Source organism: Doryrhamphus excisus, linkage group LG5 (genome assembly GCF_037039965.1).
Source record: "Doryrhamphus excisus strain RoL-2023G ecotype Guam linkage group LG5, RoL_Dexc_Guam_v1.1, whole genome shotgun sequence".
Classification (NCBI taxonomy): domain Eukaryota; kingdom Metazoa; phylum Chordata; class Actinopteri; order Syngnathiformes; family Syngnathidae; genus Doryrhamphus; species Doryrhamphus excisus.
Genome location: NC_136361.1, coordinates 18,183,209 through 18,200,202, shown reverse-complemented (window position 1 = coordinate 18,200,202; position 16,994 = coordinate 18,183,209). Strand labels below are relative to the sequence as shown.

General features: G+C 43.0%; 1 protein-coding gene across 4 annotated transcripts in view; it reads right to left on the bottom strand.

The window, feature by feature from the left end:
- Nucleotides 1-1,093: 1,093 nt before the first annotated feature.
- Nucleotides 1,094-16,994, bottom strand: part of fam131bb (family with sequence similarity 131 member Bb) — a 33,008-nt gene continuing 17,107 nt past the window's right edge. The window contains exons 2-9 of one of the 4 annotated variants that reach the window (XM_078790847.1): nucleotides 14,987-15,024; nucleotides 11,867-11,902; nucleotides 11,416-11,518; nucleotides 7,672-7,896; nucleotides 7,405-7,545; nucleotides 5,227-5,549; nucleotides 3,953-4,204; nucleotides 1,094-2,572 (exon numbers count right to left, since the gene is read on the bottom strand). In XM_078790847.1, coding sequence (XP_078646973.1) covers nucleotides 2,318-2,572; nucleotides 3,953-4,204; nucleotides 5,227-5,549; nucleotides 7,405-7,545; nucleotides 7,672-7,896; nucleotides 11,416-11,518; nucleotides 11,867-11,902; nucleotides 14,987-15,024 — 1,373 coding nt within the window. In that variant the 3' untranslated portion in view covers nucleotides 1,094-2,317. The remainder of the gene's footprint in view (nucleotides 2,573-3,952; nucleotides 4,205-5,226; nucleotides 5,550-7,404; nucleotides 7,546-7,671; nucleotides 7,897-11,415; nucleotides 11,519-11,866; nucleotides 11,903-14,986; nucleotides 15,025-16,994) is intronic. The other 3 variants (XM_078790848.1, XM_078790849.1, XM_078790850.1) reach the window with 3 other exon arrangements.

The following is a 16,994-nucleotide window of genomic DNA, read 5'->3' as shown; positions in this document are numbered from 1 at the left end:
TCAAGATGTGATTGAAGTGCAAATTTTTCAGCTTTAATTGAAGAGGTTTCACAAATGAATGTCGTTCTAGAAACGACTGCCACATTATGCACATTAGCCTGACAGTCAGCCAAGCTGACGCTTCTAATCCCGCTGGCACACAAAAGGGTGAAAATTTGTCAAATCATGCACTGCGGTTGTACTGTTATTTGTCTGACAAAGTGTGAAGCTTGAAATTTCTCACACAGCTTAGCACACTACACAAAACACCTACAGGAACTTTAGAATGGGGTGTTAAGCGCAATCCGCATGGAATTTGCTACGCACGTTTAAGGGGACTTAGAAGCACATGTTTGGTAGATTTGAGATAGATGGGGAAAACATTAAAGTCTAAGTCTAAAAAAAAGTCTTTAAACGCATTTTGATCACAACCAATAGGGGGCGTCATATCATTCATTCATTCATTCATTCAATTTCTACGCTTATCCTCAGAGGGTCACGGGGGGGGGGGGGTTGCTGGAGCCTATCCCAGCTGTCTTCAGTTGAGAGGCGGGGTACACCCTGGACTGGTCGCCAGCCAATCACAGGGCACATATAGACAAACAACCATTCACACTCACATTCATACCTATGGACAATTTGGAGTCGCCAATTAACCTAGCATGTTTTTGGAATGTGGGAGGAAACCGGAGTACCCGGAGAAAACCCACGCATGCACGGGGAGAACATGCAAACTCCACACAGAGATGGAATTGAACTTGGGTCTTCTAGCTGTCTTCTAACTACACACCAGTATTCACTTAATTCATTATCTAACGTGGGTAGATAGCGGGGGTGCTGGAGCCTATCCCAGCTGTCTTTGGGCGAGAGGCGGGGTACACCCTGGACCGGTCGCCAGCCAATCACAGGGCAATTGAACTCGGGTCTCCCAGCTGTGAGGCCTGCGCGCCAACCACTTAACCACCATGCATTAGTTTTTCTTGCATGGCATGTCTACCAAAGCATTTCATTTAACTATAACCATCATTTTTAAGAGCCAGTGCGTATCTTTAGGGAGGAAACTCAAAAAACAAACGTTATCATTGACAGCTGTGGAATATATTCATAATTCCAAATACTTGTGAAACCCCATAAATTAAGTTGAAAATGTACCCTTGAATCACATATTGTTTTCTTTAAAATCCATGATGGTGCCGTAACTGTCCAAAACCTTGTGGAGTTATGTAATAATAGTAGTAGTAGTAGTAGTGGTGGTGTGGGTGGTGTGGTGGTGCAGATGAGCCAACAATGAATCCACATTTCAACACCCAAATTCCCACTGAAAGTGTTCCCGTACATTCAAACGGTGTTCGATATCATCGTCATCAAACATTATTCATGACTGAGGGTCGATGTTGTTGTTGTTGTTGTTGTTGTTGTCAAGTGGTTGTGTTTTGGTTATGTGTGTGTGTGTGTGTTTGTGTGGTGTTAAAAGCTTTCAAGAGTGGGCCTCGGCGAACATCAACCGTCCAAAAGGCAACCTCTGATCGGTTGGATTGCATCAGTGCAAAAAAAAAAAAAAAAAAGAGTTCTTTTATTTTTTCTTCCTCCGCTGCTCCGAGCCCACAGTAAATCCCATCCTCCCCACGCTATGGTTTCAGTGCAAAGTCTATACAGTGCTGTATAGTACAGGTACTCCATAGGAACATGCATACAGAGAGACAGAGTAGGAAGCACACTTATCTTTACAGTACAATCCTTATCTGTGCAGTGTTAGTGTGTGTGCAGTCATGGAAGAATTCATCATTGGAGGGCTTTAAAAACTGCTGCTTTTTGGAGGGGGGGGGGTTGTATGTATGTATGAAGGGGGTCGCACAATGTTCTAATATGTTGTAAACAGCCCCCCCCCTCTCTCTCGTTAATATCTTATCATACACTTAAACATGTATTTTTATGTTGCTCCCTTTTCCGCTTTATTATAAAATTATTCCTATTATATTGTTTTAGTATTATGTTAAATTTTTCATTATAGGATGATGGGGTCACTTCATCAGAAAAAAAGCATGCATGTATCCACCCCCTTCCTACTTCCTGGTCCCTGGTGGTAATGTCTGTGTGGCTCCGCCTCCTCCACCTCCATCCTCTATATGTACCTTTGGGATGTAAGGCTTACAAAGTTTGTTGCATCAGGTCTTCCATCACGTCCGCTTTCATTCCATTTTGCAAAAAAAAAGTTATTTTTTTGTTTGTTTTTGATACCTGAAAAGCAACAGAATAATAGATAGATATTGTATTACTATGTGTCTGACTTCGCCGGTCAGTTTTTGTATCAAGGAGTCACTTCAACACAGCCAGGAAGTCAGTTGGTTGCCATGGAAGCAGTCGGCCCTTCTTGCTGCTGCTGCTGCTGCTTGCCCTCCTCTTCTTCTTCTTCCTCCTCCTGTAGCGTGTGAGCGAGGCTGCCGGACGTGGTCGCGGCGTCGGAGGCCTTCTGCTCCACCATCGGCTCTGGCAGCGGTTGCCCCGGACTACTTGCGCCGGAGGCGTCTCCCGGCTGCGTGGGCGGAGTCAACATGGCCGACTCGGGCTCCATACACAGTGTCACCTCGCCATCCTGAGGCAAACACAGACATATATCAATTTATCTAGTTAGAAATATGCTATATTATATAGACAGCAGATCCCCACAGTTACACAACATTACTTTTTGTCAAAGCATCTTCCTGCTGGAAAATGCGACTGAATGAACTCTTGAGATGCAAAAAATGGCAAAAAATGTGTACATGTTGCTAGGTATGCAAGTATAACACGAATAGCTGAGTAGCACGTCCAACACTTTACAGTACATACAGAGGTAGATGTTGCTATCAGGAGAGTGTTTTTTGACCCCGTTGACCCGGTGCTTCTGCGATTAAAAAGAGTTTAAAGAGGCGTTCACCACTTTGTAATAAAACTACTCATCTTTATATACGCCTGACAGAGCGGGAATAGATACAGTTTACAGAGGCTACACGGCGGTCGAGTGGTTAGCATGCAGACCTCACAGCTAAGAGAACAGGGTTCAATTCCACCCTCGGCCATCTCTGTGTGGAGTTTGCATGTTCCCCTCGGGTTTTCTACGGGTACTCCAGTTTCCTCCCACATTCCAAAAAACATGCTAGGTTAATAGGCGACTCCAAATTGTCCATAGGTATGAATGTGAGTGTGAATGGTTGTTTGTCTATATGTGCCCTGTGATTGGCTGGCGACCAGTCCAGTGTGTACCCTGCCTTTTGTCCAAAGAGAGCTAGGATAGGCTCCAGCACCCCTGCGACCCTCATGAGGAAAAAGCGGTAGAAAATTAATGAATGAATGAATTTATACATTGGGCTGCACGGTGGATGAGGGGTTAGCACACAGGCCTCACAGCAAAGAGTCCCGCGTTCAATTCCACCTTCAGCCATCTCTGTGTGGAATTTTAGTGGGTTTTCTCCGGGTACTTCGGTTTCCTCCCACATTCCAAAAAACATGCTAGGTTAATTGGCGACTCCAAATTGTCCATAGGTATGAATGTGAGTGTGAATGGTTGTTTGTCTATATGTTGCCCTGTGATTTGCTGGCAACCAGTCCAGGGTGTACCCTGCCTCTCTTCCGAAGACAGCTGGGATAGGCTCCAGCACCCCCCGCGACCCTTGTGAGGAAAAGCGGTAGAAAATGAATGAATGAATGAATGTGTTTGCAGAGTGATGCTGTCCCCTAATGGTGTCCTACAGGAAGTGACGGACGGAAGTGTTGTATCAGCTGGCAGCATAAGGACACAACCTGTGCTTTTTGCTTGTATGTAATTGATATTTAATGTTATAATTGTGTTACTCTAAGCAGCCAGATCCTTTCCTGCGTTTCTATAAGTTGCATTTCTGGCTCTATGGTTGTTATCACACTTTTCTTCTTTGCTATCACTCATGTAACTGGTTAAAGTATGCTAAAAACTGTATGGATCTAGTCAACATTTCACCTTAATGTCCTCTTCTTCTTCCTGCTGCTCCAACAGTGGTGAGTGTTCGTTCCCCACCAGCTCCTCTCCGCCAGGAACACAGAGGCTGGGTTCCACCACGGCCGCCACGCCCATGTAGCCTCCAGCCTCCACCTGATAGGCCTCCATCTGTCCCGTGTTCCACAGGTCAACAAGGGGCGGGTGCACTTGGTGGACCAGGCTGTGAATGGTGCTGTTGGGGGTCGCTTGCAAGGAGTGGTTGGCGCTGTGCAGCTGGGGAAAAAAAAAAATTGATGATGAGGAGACTGGAATCAGTGGGATCTGTTTTGATCCATGGATCAAATCACAGGTGTTCCAACTGTTTTTTTAAACTCCGCACATAGGCAAGTACAGTTGGTAAAGCATACACAAAGCCTGTTTTGTGTTTGCAGACATAATTCAGCGAAATGTAAACACCAAAATGTGGCTACAATAGAACCACAATGTTCCCACATCCCAAAAAACATGAATGTCAAATTAATTGGAGACTCTAAATTGACCATAGGTGTGAATTTGTAGGTTAGTGCATTAAAAAAAATGCATAAATGTAAACGTTTTTTTTTTCATACGGTAAAAGTGCAGATCATTAAAAATAATATAGGTTAGGTGGTTATGTTTTATTCTGTAGCATGAACTGTGATCAACTAGTAAGTCTTGATCAGTTAATCATCGATCGATTGCTTCCTTTTGGCTCCGTCCGTAGTCGTGGTGTTTTGCTAGTTGCAATAAACGACGAAGTCATTGATTTCTCCCTGGATTCCAGGTGGGGTAGCTATTAATTATAAAGTTTTGTATAGTTATGAATATTATAAATACATTTGTATCCGTGTTGTTGTGAGTATATACATGCTAGCGAATCGCTATAAGCTAACGCTTGAAAGTTAGCTTAGCAATTGCCCCTGCTTGTGCTTTGGTTCAACCCGTGTCAATTGTGTCGTCATGTATAATACAAATATCGCCTCTTTGTATAATGATTTGCTGCATGATAATTTTGTAATTATCTCATCTATATCATGTAACTTCGCCGGTAAAATGGGTCTGTTTGGTAGCTAAGACATAAATGTATTAATTTGACAATATGTTTATTATTGTCGTTGTCGTTTATTATTATTGTCGTTGTCGTTTATTAGTTGCACACCCCATTTAGTAGCAATGTTACAAACACAACAAAAATAGCGTTTTAAAGTGTGTCAGTGTAGATGTAGATATAATCTACAATGCAATTGTACATTTCACTGATCCCTCATGGTGCTCACCTGTTGCTGCTGATATTGCAGGAGCTGCTGCTGCTGGTAGTGCTGCATCTGTTGGATCTGCTGCAGCTGCTGCAGCTGGCTCTGCTGCTGCAGGCTGAACTGCTGCTGCTGCTGCTGTTGCTGCTGCTGCGACAGGAAGTGAGCGGCTGCCTGCCCGTCGTAGCCCTCAGTCCCCACGAGGTAGGAGCCGGCGGGAGGAGACGCCACACCCGACGGGTCGTTGTTGATGGGATCCCAGGCATCCGAGGATGAGAGGCAGTAGTGTCCCTGGGAGACGTAGGTGTGGGGCCACACCTCCGCTGAGGAGTGGTGCAAGATCTGGTCTGGAGGAAGTAAGGAATGATAGCGGGAAAGCGGTACGAGAACCATGATTATTTGATACGGTGGTGACTGAATCAATACAGTGAAATTTTTAATCAGATCGAATTTCACCACAAAAGTTGCACAAAACTTCAGAGATCAAACTGAATTGTGCAAGATTCACTTTAGTGAGCATGAAAGGATTAACTTTGCTTATTATTATTTTTTTGTTTAGATTTTTTACAACACTTTCCAAAAGTACCAGCCTCAACAAGCAGTGTTACAAGAAAGATACACAGGGCCTGACCCAATAGTTAAGTTAACATTAATGTATTACAGCGATGCCTTGGTTAACGTTCAGGCTCAAACCAAAACGGACTCTAACCAAAACAAATTTTCACATAGAAGTTATGTAAAATCCAGTTAATGTGTTTCAAACATCAATAAATGTTAATGCAAAACACATTTTATAGACATTAATTATAGTTGCACACGCAGAAAATGATGCAAAAAGAATTACAAATGAATAGACAACTGAACATATTACATCAAAACCTAATTTTGTTGGAAAACACCCACAAAATCATCAATTATGGGCAAAAAGCTGGATTATCCACCAAGCTGTTGCTGAAGCCTGATGCCGTTCCAACGTTACTTGGTTATGTTGAAGAGTCAGAAGTATAAACTGTAAGTAATAATTTATCAGTGGTTGTCTGTGTAGCATTACATAGTGTGCATACAGGGAGCGTCTGCACTGCATGTTGGGTCATTTGCATACTAACAGTTGCACATCTCAGAGGACCTGGGCTACACTGTGAACCCTACTCATACCGTCAAAAAAATCCCAGCAGCGTCTCTTCTTCCTGAGAATGTTGAGAAGGAACAAACTCCACCTCCACCACTGCTGGAACTATTTCTACCACTGTTCGATAGAGAGTGTCCCTCACCTATGGATGCACTGTGTGGTATGGAAAAGGAACAACTGCAGCAGGTCATCAAGACATCTCAACGAATCATCGGCTCCCCACTTCCCTACGTCTAGTGAGATCTATTTCAGTCGCCTCCTCCGACGGGCCAGAAAGATACTGGATGACCCCGCCCACCATGGGCACTCGCTATTTGACTATCTTCCCTGTGGCAGACTCAGTCATGAGAGCTTGTAGCACTAGACTGAAGCATACTGTAGCTTTTTGCCCATGGCTGTGAAGAGAACCTTGATATTCCAATCTTGCTTGATACAACTAAGGACCTAACATTTTTCTGCACCTGTTTTTTTTTTATAATTTATTGCATTTTTTTCATTTTGCCTATCATTCACAATCCTTATATGAAACATGTCATGTTATGTTTGTTAGTATTAATGCCCCGAGGAAAGAGGTTTTGGTTTTTAACCAAGGCAGGTATCACCTTTAATACGGACTTTGACTCTAGAACAGAAAAATGCTGACCAACTGGAGATTGGACAGCATCCTGGAATTGATTCCGAGGCCTAGATCCAAAAACCTGGCATACAAATCTCTTAAATAATAGTCAAGTGGCCTGCCCTATAATGTAGATTCATTACTTTTGTCACATCTTATGATGCTGACACACAAGAACACTTTGTGCAATATTCCATCTCTCAAGAGGCGGATCTAAATTAGACCCAAGAGTAAACACACAGCGATTTTTTTTTCTACTCTGAGGTTATTATTTTTTGTGTATTTGATTTAAGAATCATGGGATGGCTTCATGCAAATGTGCTAACGAAGCATCACATCCTTTAAATTGTAAAGGACAACAACAAAGTAATGTGAAGCTCATTAAGGCGTACCTGAGAATTGCTTTTCTATCAAAATGTGCTGTTTATGCAGACTACATCAACTTTGCAAACGTTACCTCGACTGGTGATGCTCTCCTGGTTGACCTCGCTCAGATGGGCCACGCTGCCCTGGTTTGAACCTGACCGAGGGCTCTCGCCATCCATGGATGACCAGGCCAGGAGGGTAGCCTCCGAAATGGCAAACTGCTGCAGGATACCTGAGGTTAAAGATGATAGTAAGGGTCATGAATGATGCCTTAATTGGCTGTTTAAGACGACAGGAGAAGAGCACTTGACAGGCACTGTGAAGGACCTTGCCCTTGTCAGTGGCTGTGTTTCCCAACCTGCGGCGAATCGAGCTTCCTTCTCGCCGTCGCTCAGGTCACTGTAGGCGTCGTTCTCTAGCCGCCGCTCCTTTTCCCGCTCCTGGGTGCTGATGCGGGACTGGGGGAGGCCCCCCGAGCCTACTGTCTGCATGCCCCAGTTCTGCCACTCAATCATGTGAGCGACGCGACCCTGAGCCATGGCCGTGGGCTTGGTCACTCTTTCCTTCATGGAGCGGGTCACACCTGAAGGGCGGATGGGGTTGAATTTGGGAGGAAATGAGGGAAGTGTAGGAATTGAAGGAGGTGGATAATAAATCAGAGGAGTTCAGGGAATGTGGAGAAATAGAAAAAAGGGGGAGGGGAAGACATAGGATAATAGTGTTATTATCAAGTGTGTATGGCCGGTAGTGGATGATGTGATGGCCTGTCGAAGAAATGAAGCCTGCAGGGTGAGACTGATATATTGCTTTTACGTTGTTATTATTGGGCTGTTATGTTAAGTTATGCCTTTGGATATGATGTCCTATTCATTTGTTTCAGTTTGTTATGCAAAACTGACTTTTTAATGATGTTCTAACAGTAATATGCATCCTTATAGATTGTGAGCATCAAACATGAGAAGAAAATGTCGACCTACAGACGTGGGAACTGTAAGTTTGATTATTTTGTTTTTCTGTGTATATGTAAATAGCGCTTCTTGGAGGCACACATTGTGTGGACAAACGGTGACAGACACAAAATGGCGTGTTCACAGCATCAAGGCGAGATTTTATACAGCACACTTCCAACACACTATTGAGGGATCTCTGAGAAATAATAGAATATGGAACCTTGAAAATGTTCCCATGTTAAATAATACAATTAAATAGCTTCAAATTGAGATATTTAAGCGTGAAAGAAGTATATCAGTCAAAGCCTACTATTCATATGGCTGTGGCTAAATGGGGGTGCTTGTGAACATGGATTATGAGAATAGCTGAATGGCAAAGGTTATAGAGATGACATTCATGTGTTTAAATGAGCCATCATCTCATGGCAGTGGGAGGGAAGGAAGGAAGAAGAGGAGGGAATGCATGTGTGGGATCTGTCAAAAGTGCATCATGGGCTTGAACAGGTTAATTGGGGTGACGTGACAGCGTTGGCATGAGTAATGAGAGCCTGTCGACACTGTAAGCGCCTGCACCACTATACTGAGGTAGTAGAAGTAGAAAAACACCTTAATTCCTCACAACCATCATTCCCATGTATAGACTGCACCCAAGCTGACGTAGGAGCCGCTAACTTTACAGCACGCTTTATGACAACATATAATGTAGTGTTAAACCGATTGAGCTGAACGCATGATATGTGCGAATAAATTATATTAAAGGGTCGAGAGACATCATTGGTGTAGTCCACACAAGTCTGCACCGCAGAAATCAACTGACTAGAGCCATTAGGAGCTCATCTGTGCACCACTTCCAGTACATGCGGCTATTTTTCTTTCTTTCCAACATCCGTTCGATGTTACAATTAACACAGTGTAGGGATTCATTTAGGAAATGAATGCGTACAGTGGAACCTCTAAAGTCAACAATGTGGAATTTAACCAAAATTGCCTCTGAAGTTGAATTGAAGAATGCAGGATAGCATCATATTACGAGAGATTTCAGTTCACATCACACTTTTTTTGCAACATTTATTTCAAAAGATTGATATGTTTCATGCATGATGGCACATAAGAACTCGGTGTAACTCACGATAGCTCTGTTCAGTGAGCGTGAAATGCTTATCATGCACGTTTCCCTTTTTCTCTGGATATTGTCGCTTTTTTTTTTACATGTTTTGCTCAAGAACATACATTAAGCAAGCTACGTTGCTTGTTACAGTGGTTAACTTCTTTTTATGTATAACAACTGGGAATGTTAAAATATTAGCTGGGAAAGGCACTTTTTGGAATTAATTTAATTTTATAGTAATGGTAATGGTTTTATTTCATTTGAACATGCATCAGATTACAATTGTGTGCATCCCATAATCAGTTCACAGTTCCACATGTCCAAAAGGAGTAGGAAGAAGCAAAGCTTATTAAATCCTACCCCTCCATCTGGTACTTTTACAATCAGTAACTTTGTTCACTTCCTGCTTTCCTAACATAGTTTATTTACCATCCAATGACATAATGGGTACCATAGTAAGTGTCAATATAGTGATATATATAGCACATCATGACTGGTTCAAGACTCTTCATCCTTGTATTTAGCAAACATCAACTGCTTGTATTGTTTCTTGAATTGGCTCATCGTTGTGCATTGTTTGAGGTCCTTACTCAATCCATTCCATAGTTTGATTCCACATACTGAAATGCTATGGCTTTTAACGTAGTTCTAGCATATAAGTGTTTCAAATGTAGTTCTTCCCTGAGGTCATATTTCTCCTCTCTTGTAGAGAAGTATTGGATGATATTTTTAGGTAATTGGTTATTTTTAGCCTTATGCATTATTTTAGCTGTTTGAAGATGAACTATATCAGCAAGTTTAAGTATTTGTGATTTTAGAAATAAGGAGTTAGTATGTTCTCTGTAGGCGATATTTTATATCCTTACTACCCTTTCTTGCAGTACATTTAGCGAGTGAAGATTGCTTTTATAGTTATTACCCCATATTTCCACACAAGTAGGATATGGTAGAACCAGATGAATGGTTACCTTATTTGTTAAGTTTAAGTTACTGTATACTAAGTTAAAACATTGGAGGTTTCACAACTGCTTTTGTTTGACTTTAAAGGTTCCACTATATATTAAAGGTGGTAAAACCGAACTTCTGCTAAGTAGTCACACAAACAGTGTACTGTAATATGGTATATGTAAAAATAATCAAGAGAAATGTTGTTAGGGTTTACAATGTAAAACCGAAATAGAGTTCTCTAACAAAGGCTACGTCAGAAATGAAACACGCATCTCTTGATGGAATAACACAACATTTAGCATTTGAATATAAAATGTAACATTTTTCTTACTAGACACAGTTTCGTACGCGAGCGCGGTGGCGAAGGAGATTGCTGTGCACGTCTGTTGTCCTGCCTGTGTGTCATATGTTTGTGAGACACTTCTTATATCCTGCAAAGTCAGCATTGTCTCATCCGCGCTATAAAAGCCAACATGAATGTGCACTTTTCATTTCAACTATGCCGGCGCATCTTTCCGTTTAACATCACTGCCCAAATAGAGCGGCATTTGTTTGTTTTTTTGTTCTTCTGCAAGACAAGGACAAATAGCCAGCCAGGGGGAAATATGTGTTTTAAAAAAAAAAGGTGTGGACATAGCCTTAAATAGTTGTTGGTGCCACATCAGTTTGTCTACGATAAAAAAAAAAGCCACTGGATTAAATCAAAAAACACTACACTGAGAGCAAACACTTCACTGCACTCGATTGAACTCCACTCAACACAACACTTTGCACAAGTCAAAACACCCAAACTAATTCTAATTCAGGACGACACACAAACACAGAAAACTACACTGCCCCACTCACCTGTTCTTAGAGCAACCAGCGCTGCACGGTGATGTGTGTATTGTCTTTTTCAGACTGACTTTATTCCGCCAATGACTCACACTGAGTCATTGACTAGCACAGTGTGAGAAGGAGCAGGAAGGGGGGGGGGAGGGAGGGAAGGTGATAAAAGGGGAACCCATTTCGGGTACCATGCTGACTCCAAAGTCCGCAGAGAAGGGGGACGGAGCCAACATGGGGTCTTTTTACCGCTCACAGCACAGACACACACCTGACACACCTGACAGAGAAGACTTAGCCAGAGCTCCAATGCCGTAGGCGTTTGAGTTCCTCTTGAGGCGCGGCAGGATCGACGTGGTGTCCTCCATAGACAGCTGCATAGAGGAGGAAAGTGAGGGCGGAGGGATGGAGGAGAAAGAAGAGGGAGAAGAAAAGGATAGTATGGACGGTGTGACGGGGCACACAAAGACATCCAGACGGTGTGTGTTAGAGAGAGGTGAGTGGAGGGAAGAAGTGATGGAGATGTTGGATTAATAACAAAGCTACATTGCTCAAACCTTTATTGCAAGTCAGTGTGTGCTTATTCCTACTGTGCCCGATACACTATAGAGACTGCAAAGTGTAAAAAGGTGAGGCCGTTGGTCGTGAACGGGGTGTGAAGACTTCTAAAAGGGTGCCGCCGATCAAAACAAAATATGAAGGAATGATGTCACAACACTTACATTGATTCCTTCCCATGAAAATTCTGAGCGGCCATGCTGAGCAGGAGAGCGACAAGGAGGTGATAGGGAAGGGAAAGACAGCAACAGGACAGAGAGAACATTGGCATGCATGGAGGGTACACAGCAAGGGTGGGAAATAGGAAGATTGCAACAGATAGGGAGATTGCACATGGGGCATGCAAAGGAAGAGAAAAGAGGAAGATACAAGATACGGGATGTTTTTCAGGAACGAGTCAAGACCAGAATGACAGGGAGAAAGGAGGGAATTAAACATCCATCAGTTTGGATTTGTTCACTTATGAAGAGATTGAATATGCTAGGGATGAATGAGCCGCCTCACCGCTGACATTCATAGGCCACAGCATTACGTACTGTACGTCTGCACCGTCCAATAGAATAGCAAAAAAGATGTTTTGATTGACACTGTCATGAAATGTATTTGTGTTAGCTTTGTGTTAGCAAACAACCATTCACACTCACATTCATACCTATGGACAATTTGGAGTCACCAAGGGTCGTGGGGTTGCTGGAGCCTATCCCAGCTGTCTTTGGGCGAGAGGCGGGGTACACCCTGGACTGGTCGCCAGCCAATCACAGGGCACATATAGACAAACAACCATTCACACTCACATTCATACCTATGGACAATTTGGAGTCACCAATTAACCTAGCATGTTTTTTTTGGAATGTGGGAGGAAACCGGAGTACCGGGAGAAAACCCACACATGCACAGGGAGAACATGCAAACTCCACACCGATGGTGGAATTGAACCCTGGTCTCCTAGCTGTGAGGCCCGCGCGTTCACCACTTGTGCCGCCTAAATCCCAAATTATTCATTCATTCATTCATTTTCTACCGCTTTTCCTCACGAGGGTTGCGGGAGCCTATCCCAGCTATCTTTGGGCGAGAGGCGGGGTACACCCTGGACTGGTCGCCAGCCAATCACAGGGCACATATAGACAAACAACCATTCACACTCACATTCATACCTATGGACAATTTGGAGTCGCCAATTAACCTAGCATGTTTTTTGGAATGTGGGGGGAAACCGGAGAACATGCAAACTCCACACAGAGATGGCCGAGAGTGGAATCGAACCCTGGTCTCCTAGCTGTGAGGTCTGCGCACTAACCACTCGTGCGCCGTGCCGCCTGCACCTATTGTTTTTCTGGCAAATACCTGTCATGGCGGTGCTGTAAACAAACCCCAAAATTTGACCCCCATAATGTAGCTTGACTTGGAATTTCTCTCACAGCTCTACGTATTCAACAAAACACCTACTGTAACGTGTTTGTTTAGTCAAATCACCACAAAATATAGTACACACCTACTAGTATAGTTAGTGTACGGATGCCAGAGGCAGTCTGATAGAGAGAAAAAGATGTCAGTAGTATCTGATGCAGCAGTCAGACAAAAGACTAAAGCCTGCAGTAGCAGGATGAGGATGTGTGTGTGTGTGTGTGGGGGGGGGGGGGGGGGGGCAGGCTGCTGGTGCTGCTGAGGACAAAGACGATAAGGCGGAATTTTTCTTTATCAGCTGGACACTAACTAGACCGGGACACCGGGTGGCTACTGGCGATGCAGAAAAGTCGATATTGACAGTCGGTTTTTAGTGGAAAGTAGTAACACTTTCATTTCATTCGTTGTGCACCTCCATGGGCAAATTAGGCCAATTCAACGATGGATTAATTACAGTTAATTCATTGTAGGGATTGGCATAGTTATTTAATTGAGAAGAAAGTAGAAAATCCAACAATAAAATCAAATATTAAATGTCCTCTAAAATACAAAATGGACATTTTAATCATATTCCAATAGTGATATATGTGCCTACAGCCTATTTAGGAGTAGCACATGTGAGAAAAAACTTTTCATAATATTCATCCATGCATCCATTTTCTGTACAACTTGTCTTCGCTAGGGTCAGCGGTGTGCTGGAACTTATCCCAGAAGTCTTCGGGCGAGAAGCGGGTCGATTTTTCATGATGTGATGAGGTCAAAAACCTTCTTCCTCGTTGACATGGTAACGCCTCTAACCCGCTCCTCGCTAGTGTACGCATATGACCACACTTCAGAGTGTGAAAAATAAACAGGCTTTGCTACACAGCTATGCTAACTAACTGTCAGTCTCTACAGACTTTTCATTATTTAGATTTCTTCAGCGAATACGCTTTAAAAGATCAAACCATCCATCCTCATATTGTGACTTAATTTTTTTTAACATATCTTTTTCATTATACTCCTTTTTAACAGACTATTATATGAATGTAACTGAATACCAACCAACATAACTCAGAATCGCCACTTGTACAGAGCATGACTTCCTGCAGCAGCGTATTAATCAATACAGTTGACAACTTCCTGTTTTTTTTTTTCTTTTCTGTGTAAACATATTTTCCACGTAGCTATTTCCTTTTATACGTCTCCTTCCACACAGGCACAAGTAGTGAAGAGATTTAGCACTTGAATGATCGAGTGCACAAGTAAAGAAGCTACACCCATGTTCCTTCTTAAAAAGGCCCCCCAAAAAAATGATCTTATGATGGCCCTGCATGGGTGAGTTCTTCTCTTGCAAGGGCACGGCGGAGCATAATGCATAAATAAATCATGGAATAGGTCTGCAGTACTTTTTTGGTTGAAAAGTGAAGCTGCGTTTTAGTGGAAAATGGCTTTCTCTTCTGCACCCTGTCCCAGAGGAGAGAGAAAGAGGAGGAAGTGAGGAGAAGCTATAATGGGAATGGTCACTGTTTTTTTTTCTTTACGAGCACTGAGCAGCAACTCTTTTCGGGGGTGGACGTCGACACATTGTTTGACCGCAGTAAGCCGATTGATGGAAATTGTTCACTCTTCCAGCTATATGCCACCCTATCATGTGCAGACGTATGTGCTGGAAATGGAAGTGACTGACAGTGACGCACAGCGGTACTTTCCTAATCTACTAGTGAGAGCAGGAGAGCACGTGACTCGAGTCAGGGGATGGGGGGGTGGGTGGGTGGGTGAGGTGAGCTGCCTGTCAACACCGCACCTCACCGTGCAACTACTTCAAGTCAGCCATGTTGGTTCCTCGGCTTGTCCTGGCTTGTGGCAAAAGTTCTGCTAAACGGCGAATGAGGTCTTACCTGCTCCCCATCCTTCTGGACTGGCACGCCATCTGCTGCTGAGTGCAGAGACAACAGGGGGGAGACACAGAGAAAGAGAAGAAATGTTAATGTTCCATTTCATTGATTCGACTTGGAGACAATCATGCTTCAATCGTGCTTAAGTATATCATCTTCTATAGATAGCGGCCACATGAATTTTCTCCAAAATATCCAACCTGTACCATCCCACTTTTCAGCACTGGTGCCAGTTTTGTGGTACAGTTTGCTTGTATACAGTACCGCTAGACAAGGTTGAGTCTTTTGCCGTCAGTATTGTCACTTCTGTGAATGTAAGGAATGGATTTAAAAGAAAAAATAACCGTTTAATGCAGGGGTCTCAAACTCAGGGGGCCACCGGAGCTAGGTTCTGGGTGAAGCTGAGCCGCATCAGGTTTTCAAAAAAGACCCAAAACGCATTTATTAAAAACTGGAAAAAAATCAATAAAAAAAAACTAGCTTCAATGTTTTTGCTTCTGCTATACCCTACACTTTTTGAGTACTTTGGTTCCGGTTTTCCACACCAAAATATCTGATAAAACATTCCACTGTTCTCAAATATCTTAATTTGTATTTTTCTATACACAAAATAAGATATAAAAAAAATAAATAAACAAATTAAGAATAAAGGGCGGCACGGCGGTCTAGTGGTTAGCGCGCAGACCTCACAGCTAGGAGACCAGGGTTCAATTCCACCCTCGGCCATCTCTGTGTGGAGTTTGCATGTTCTCCCCGTGCATGCGTGGGTTTTCTCCGGGTACTCCGGTTTCCTCCCACATTCTAAGAACATGCTAGGTTAATTGGCGACTCCAAATTGTCCATAGGTATGAATGTGAGTGTGAATGGTTGTTTGTCTATATGTGCCCTGTGATTGGCTGGCGACCAGTCCAGGGTGTACCCCGCCTCTCGCCCGAAGACAGCTGGGATAGGCTCCAGCACCCCTGCGACCCTCGTGAGGAAAAAGCGGTAGAAAATGAATGAATGAATGAATGAATTAAGAATAAAGACAATAAATCAATCAATCAGTAATAAATAAGTAAAATAATAATAAAACAGCAAATACGAAAAACGTAAGAAACCACATACAGTTGGGAGAGAAATTATTCTTTTCAGATTCAAATGTACAGTATTAACAGTTATTTAACCTTTAACATGAACATTAATGAAACTTAATAATTTTACCCAATTAGCAAGTTAGCATCGTACTCAGTTCCGTCTGGGAGCAGCGTCGTAACTTTAACAACATGTTTGATGAGATGCTTTATCTTGACGTGTATTTTCCGTTTTTATTCCAAATCATTTCCTGCATTTATTTGTACCCAGCGTCATAAGCCTTTAGCTTCATTGCTAATCCAAAGCAAAACAGGGGCGGGGTAACAGGGTAGGGTAACAGTATGGGCGGGCGCAAAATCATGTTAATTGTGTCCGGTGTGCAACATTAAACTTTGGTATCAAGGTGGGGGCCTCAAACTAGCGTCTTGCAGGCCGCATTTGGCCCGCGGGCCGCAAGTTTGAGACCCCTGATTTAATGCAATGAATAGTTAGATTAATGCAAATGTTATTTATGCTGTTGGTGCACCTAAGATAATGTCATCATGCAGCACTGTACCGTGTCCTTGGTTAATTCACTGCAAGTTTCCTATGGTCGGGCTGCTGGGATGTCAAGCTGTTTATGTAACTGACATGAATGTAAATGCTATTGTTTGTTTAACCACCCTCGGTTAAACTGATAGTTTCTCTACTTTCTCCAATTGCTTTTTTCTCAAGCCAGTGCGTCTATCAGTACCGTTCTGCTCATATAATTGAAAGATTCTGGATGTTCCTCGCTTTGTCTGAGGCTCCAGTTGGGTCAGAATGTCTTTCACTGCAGCGGTATCAGCCATGTTATCAAGCAACAGGAATAGCACCTTGCATTCACTAACAAGAATCTGTAAATGAAGGACAACAATGGAGGACATCCAACTCCTTTTGGCATGGTTGTTGCTTAAAA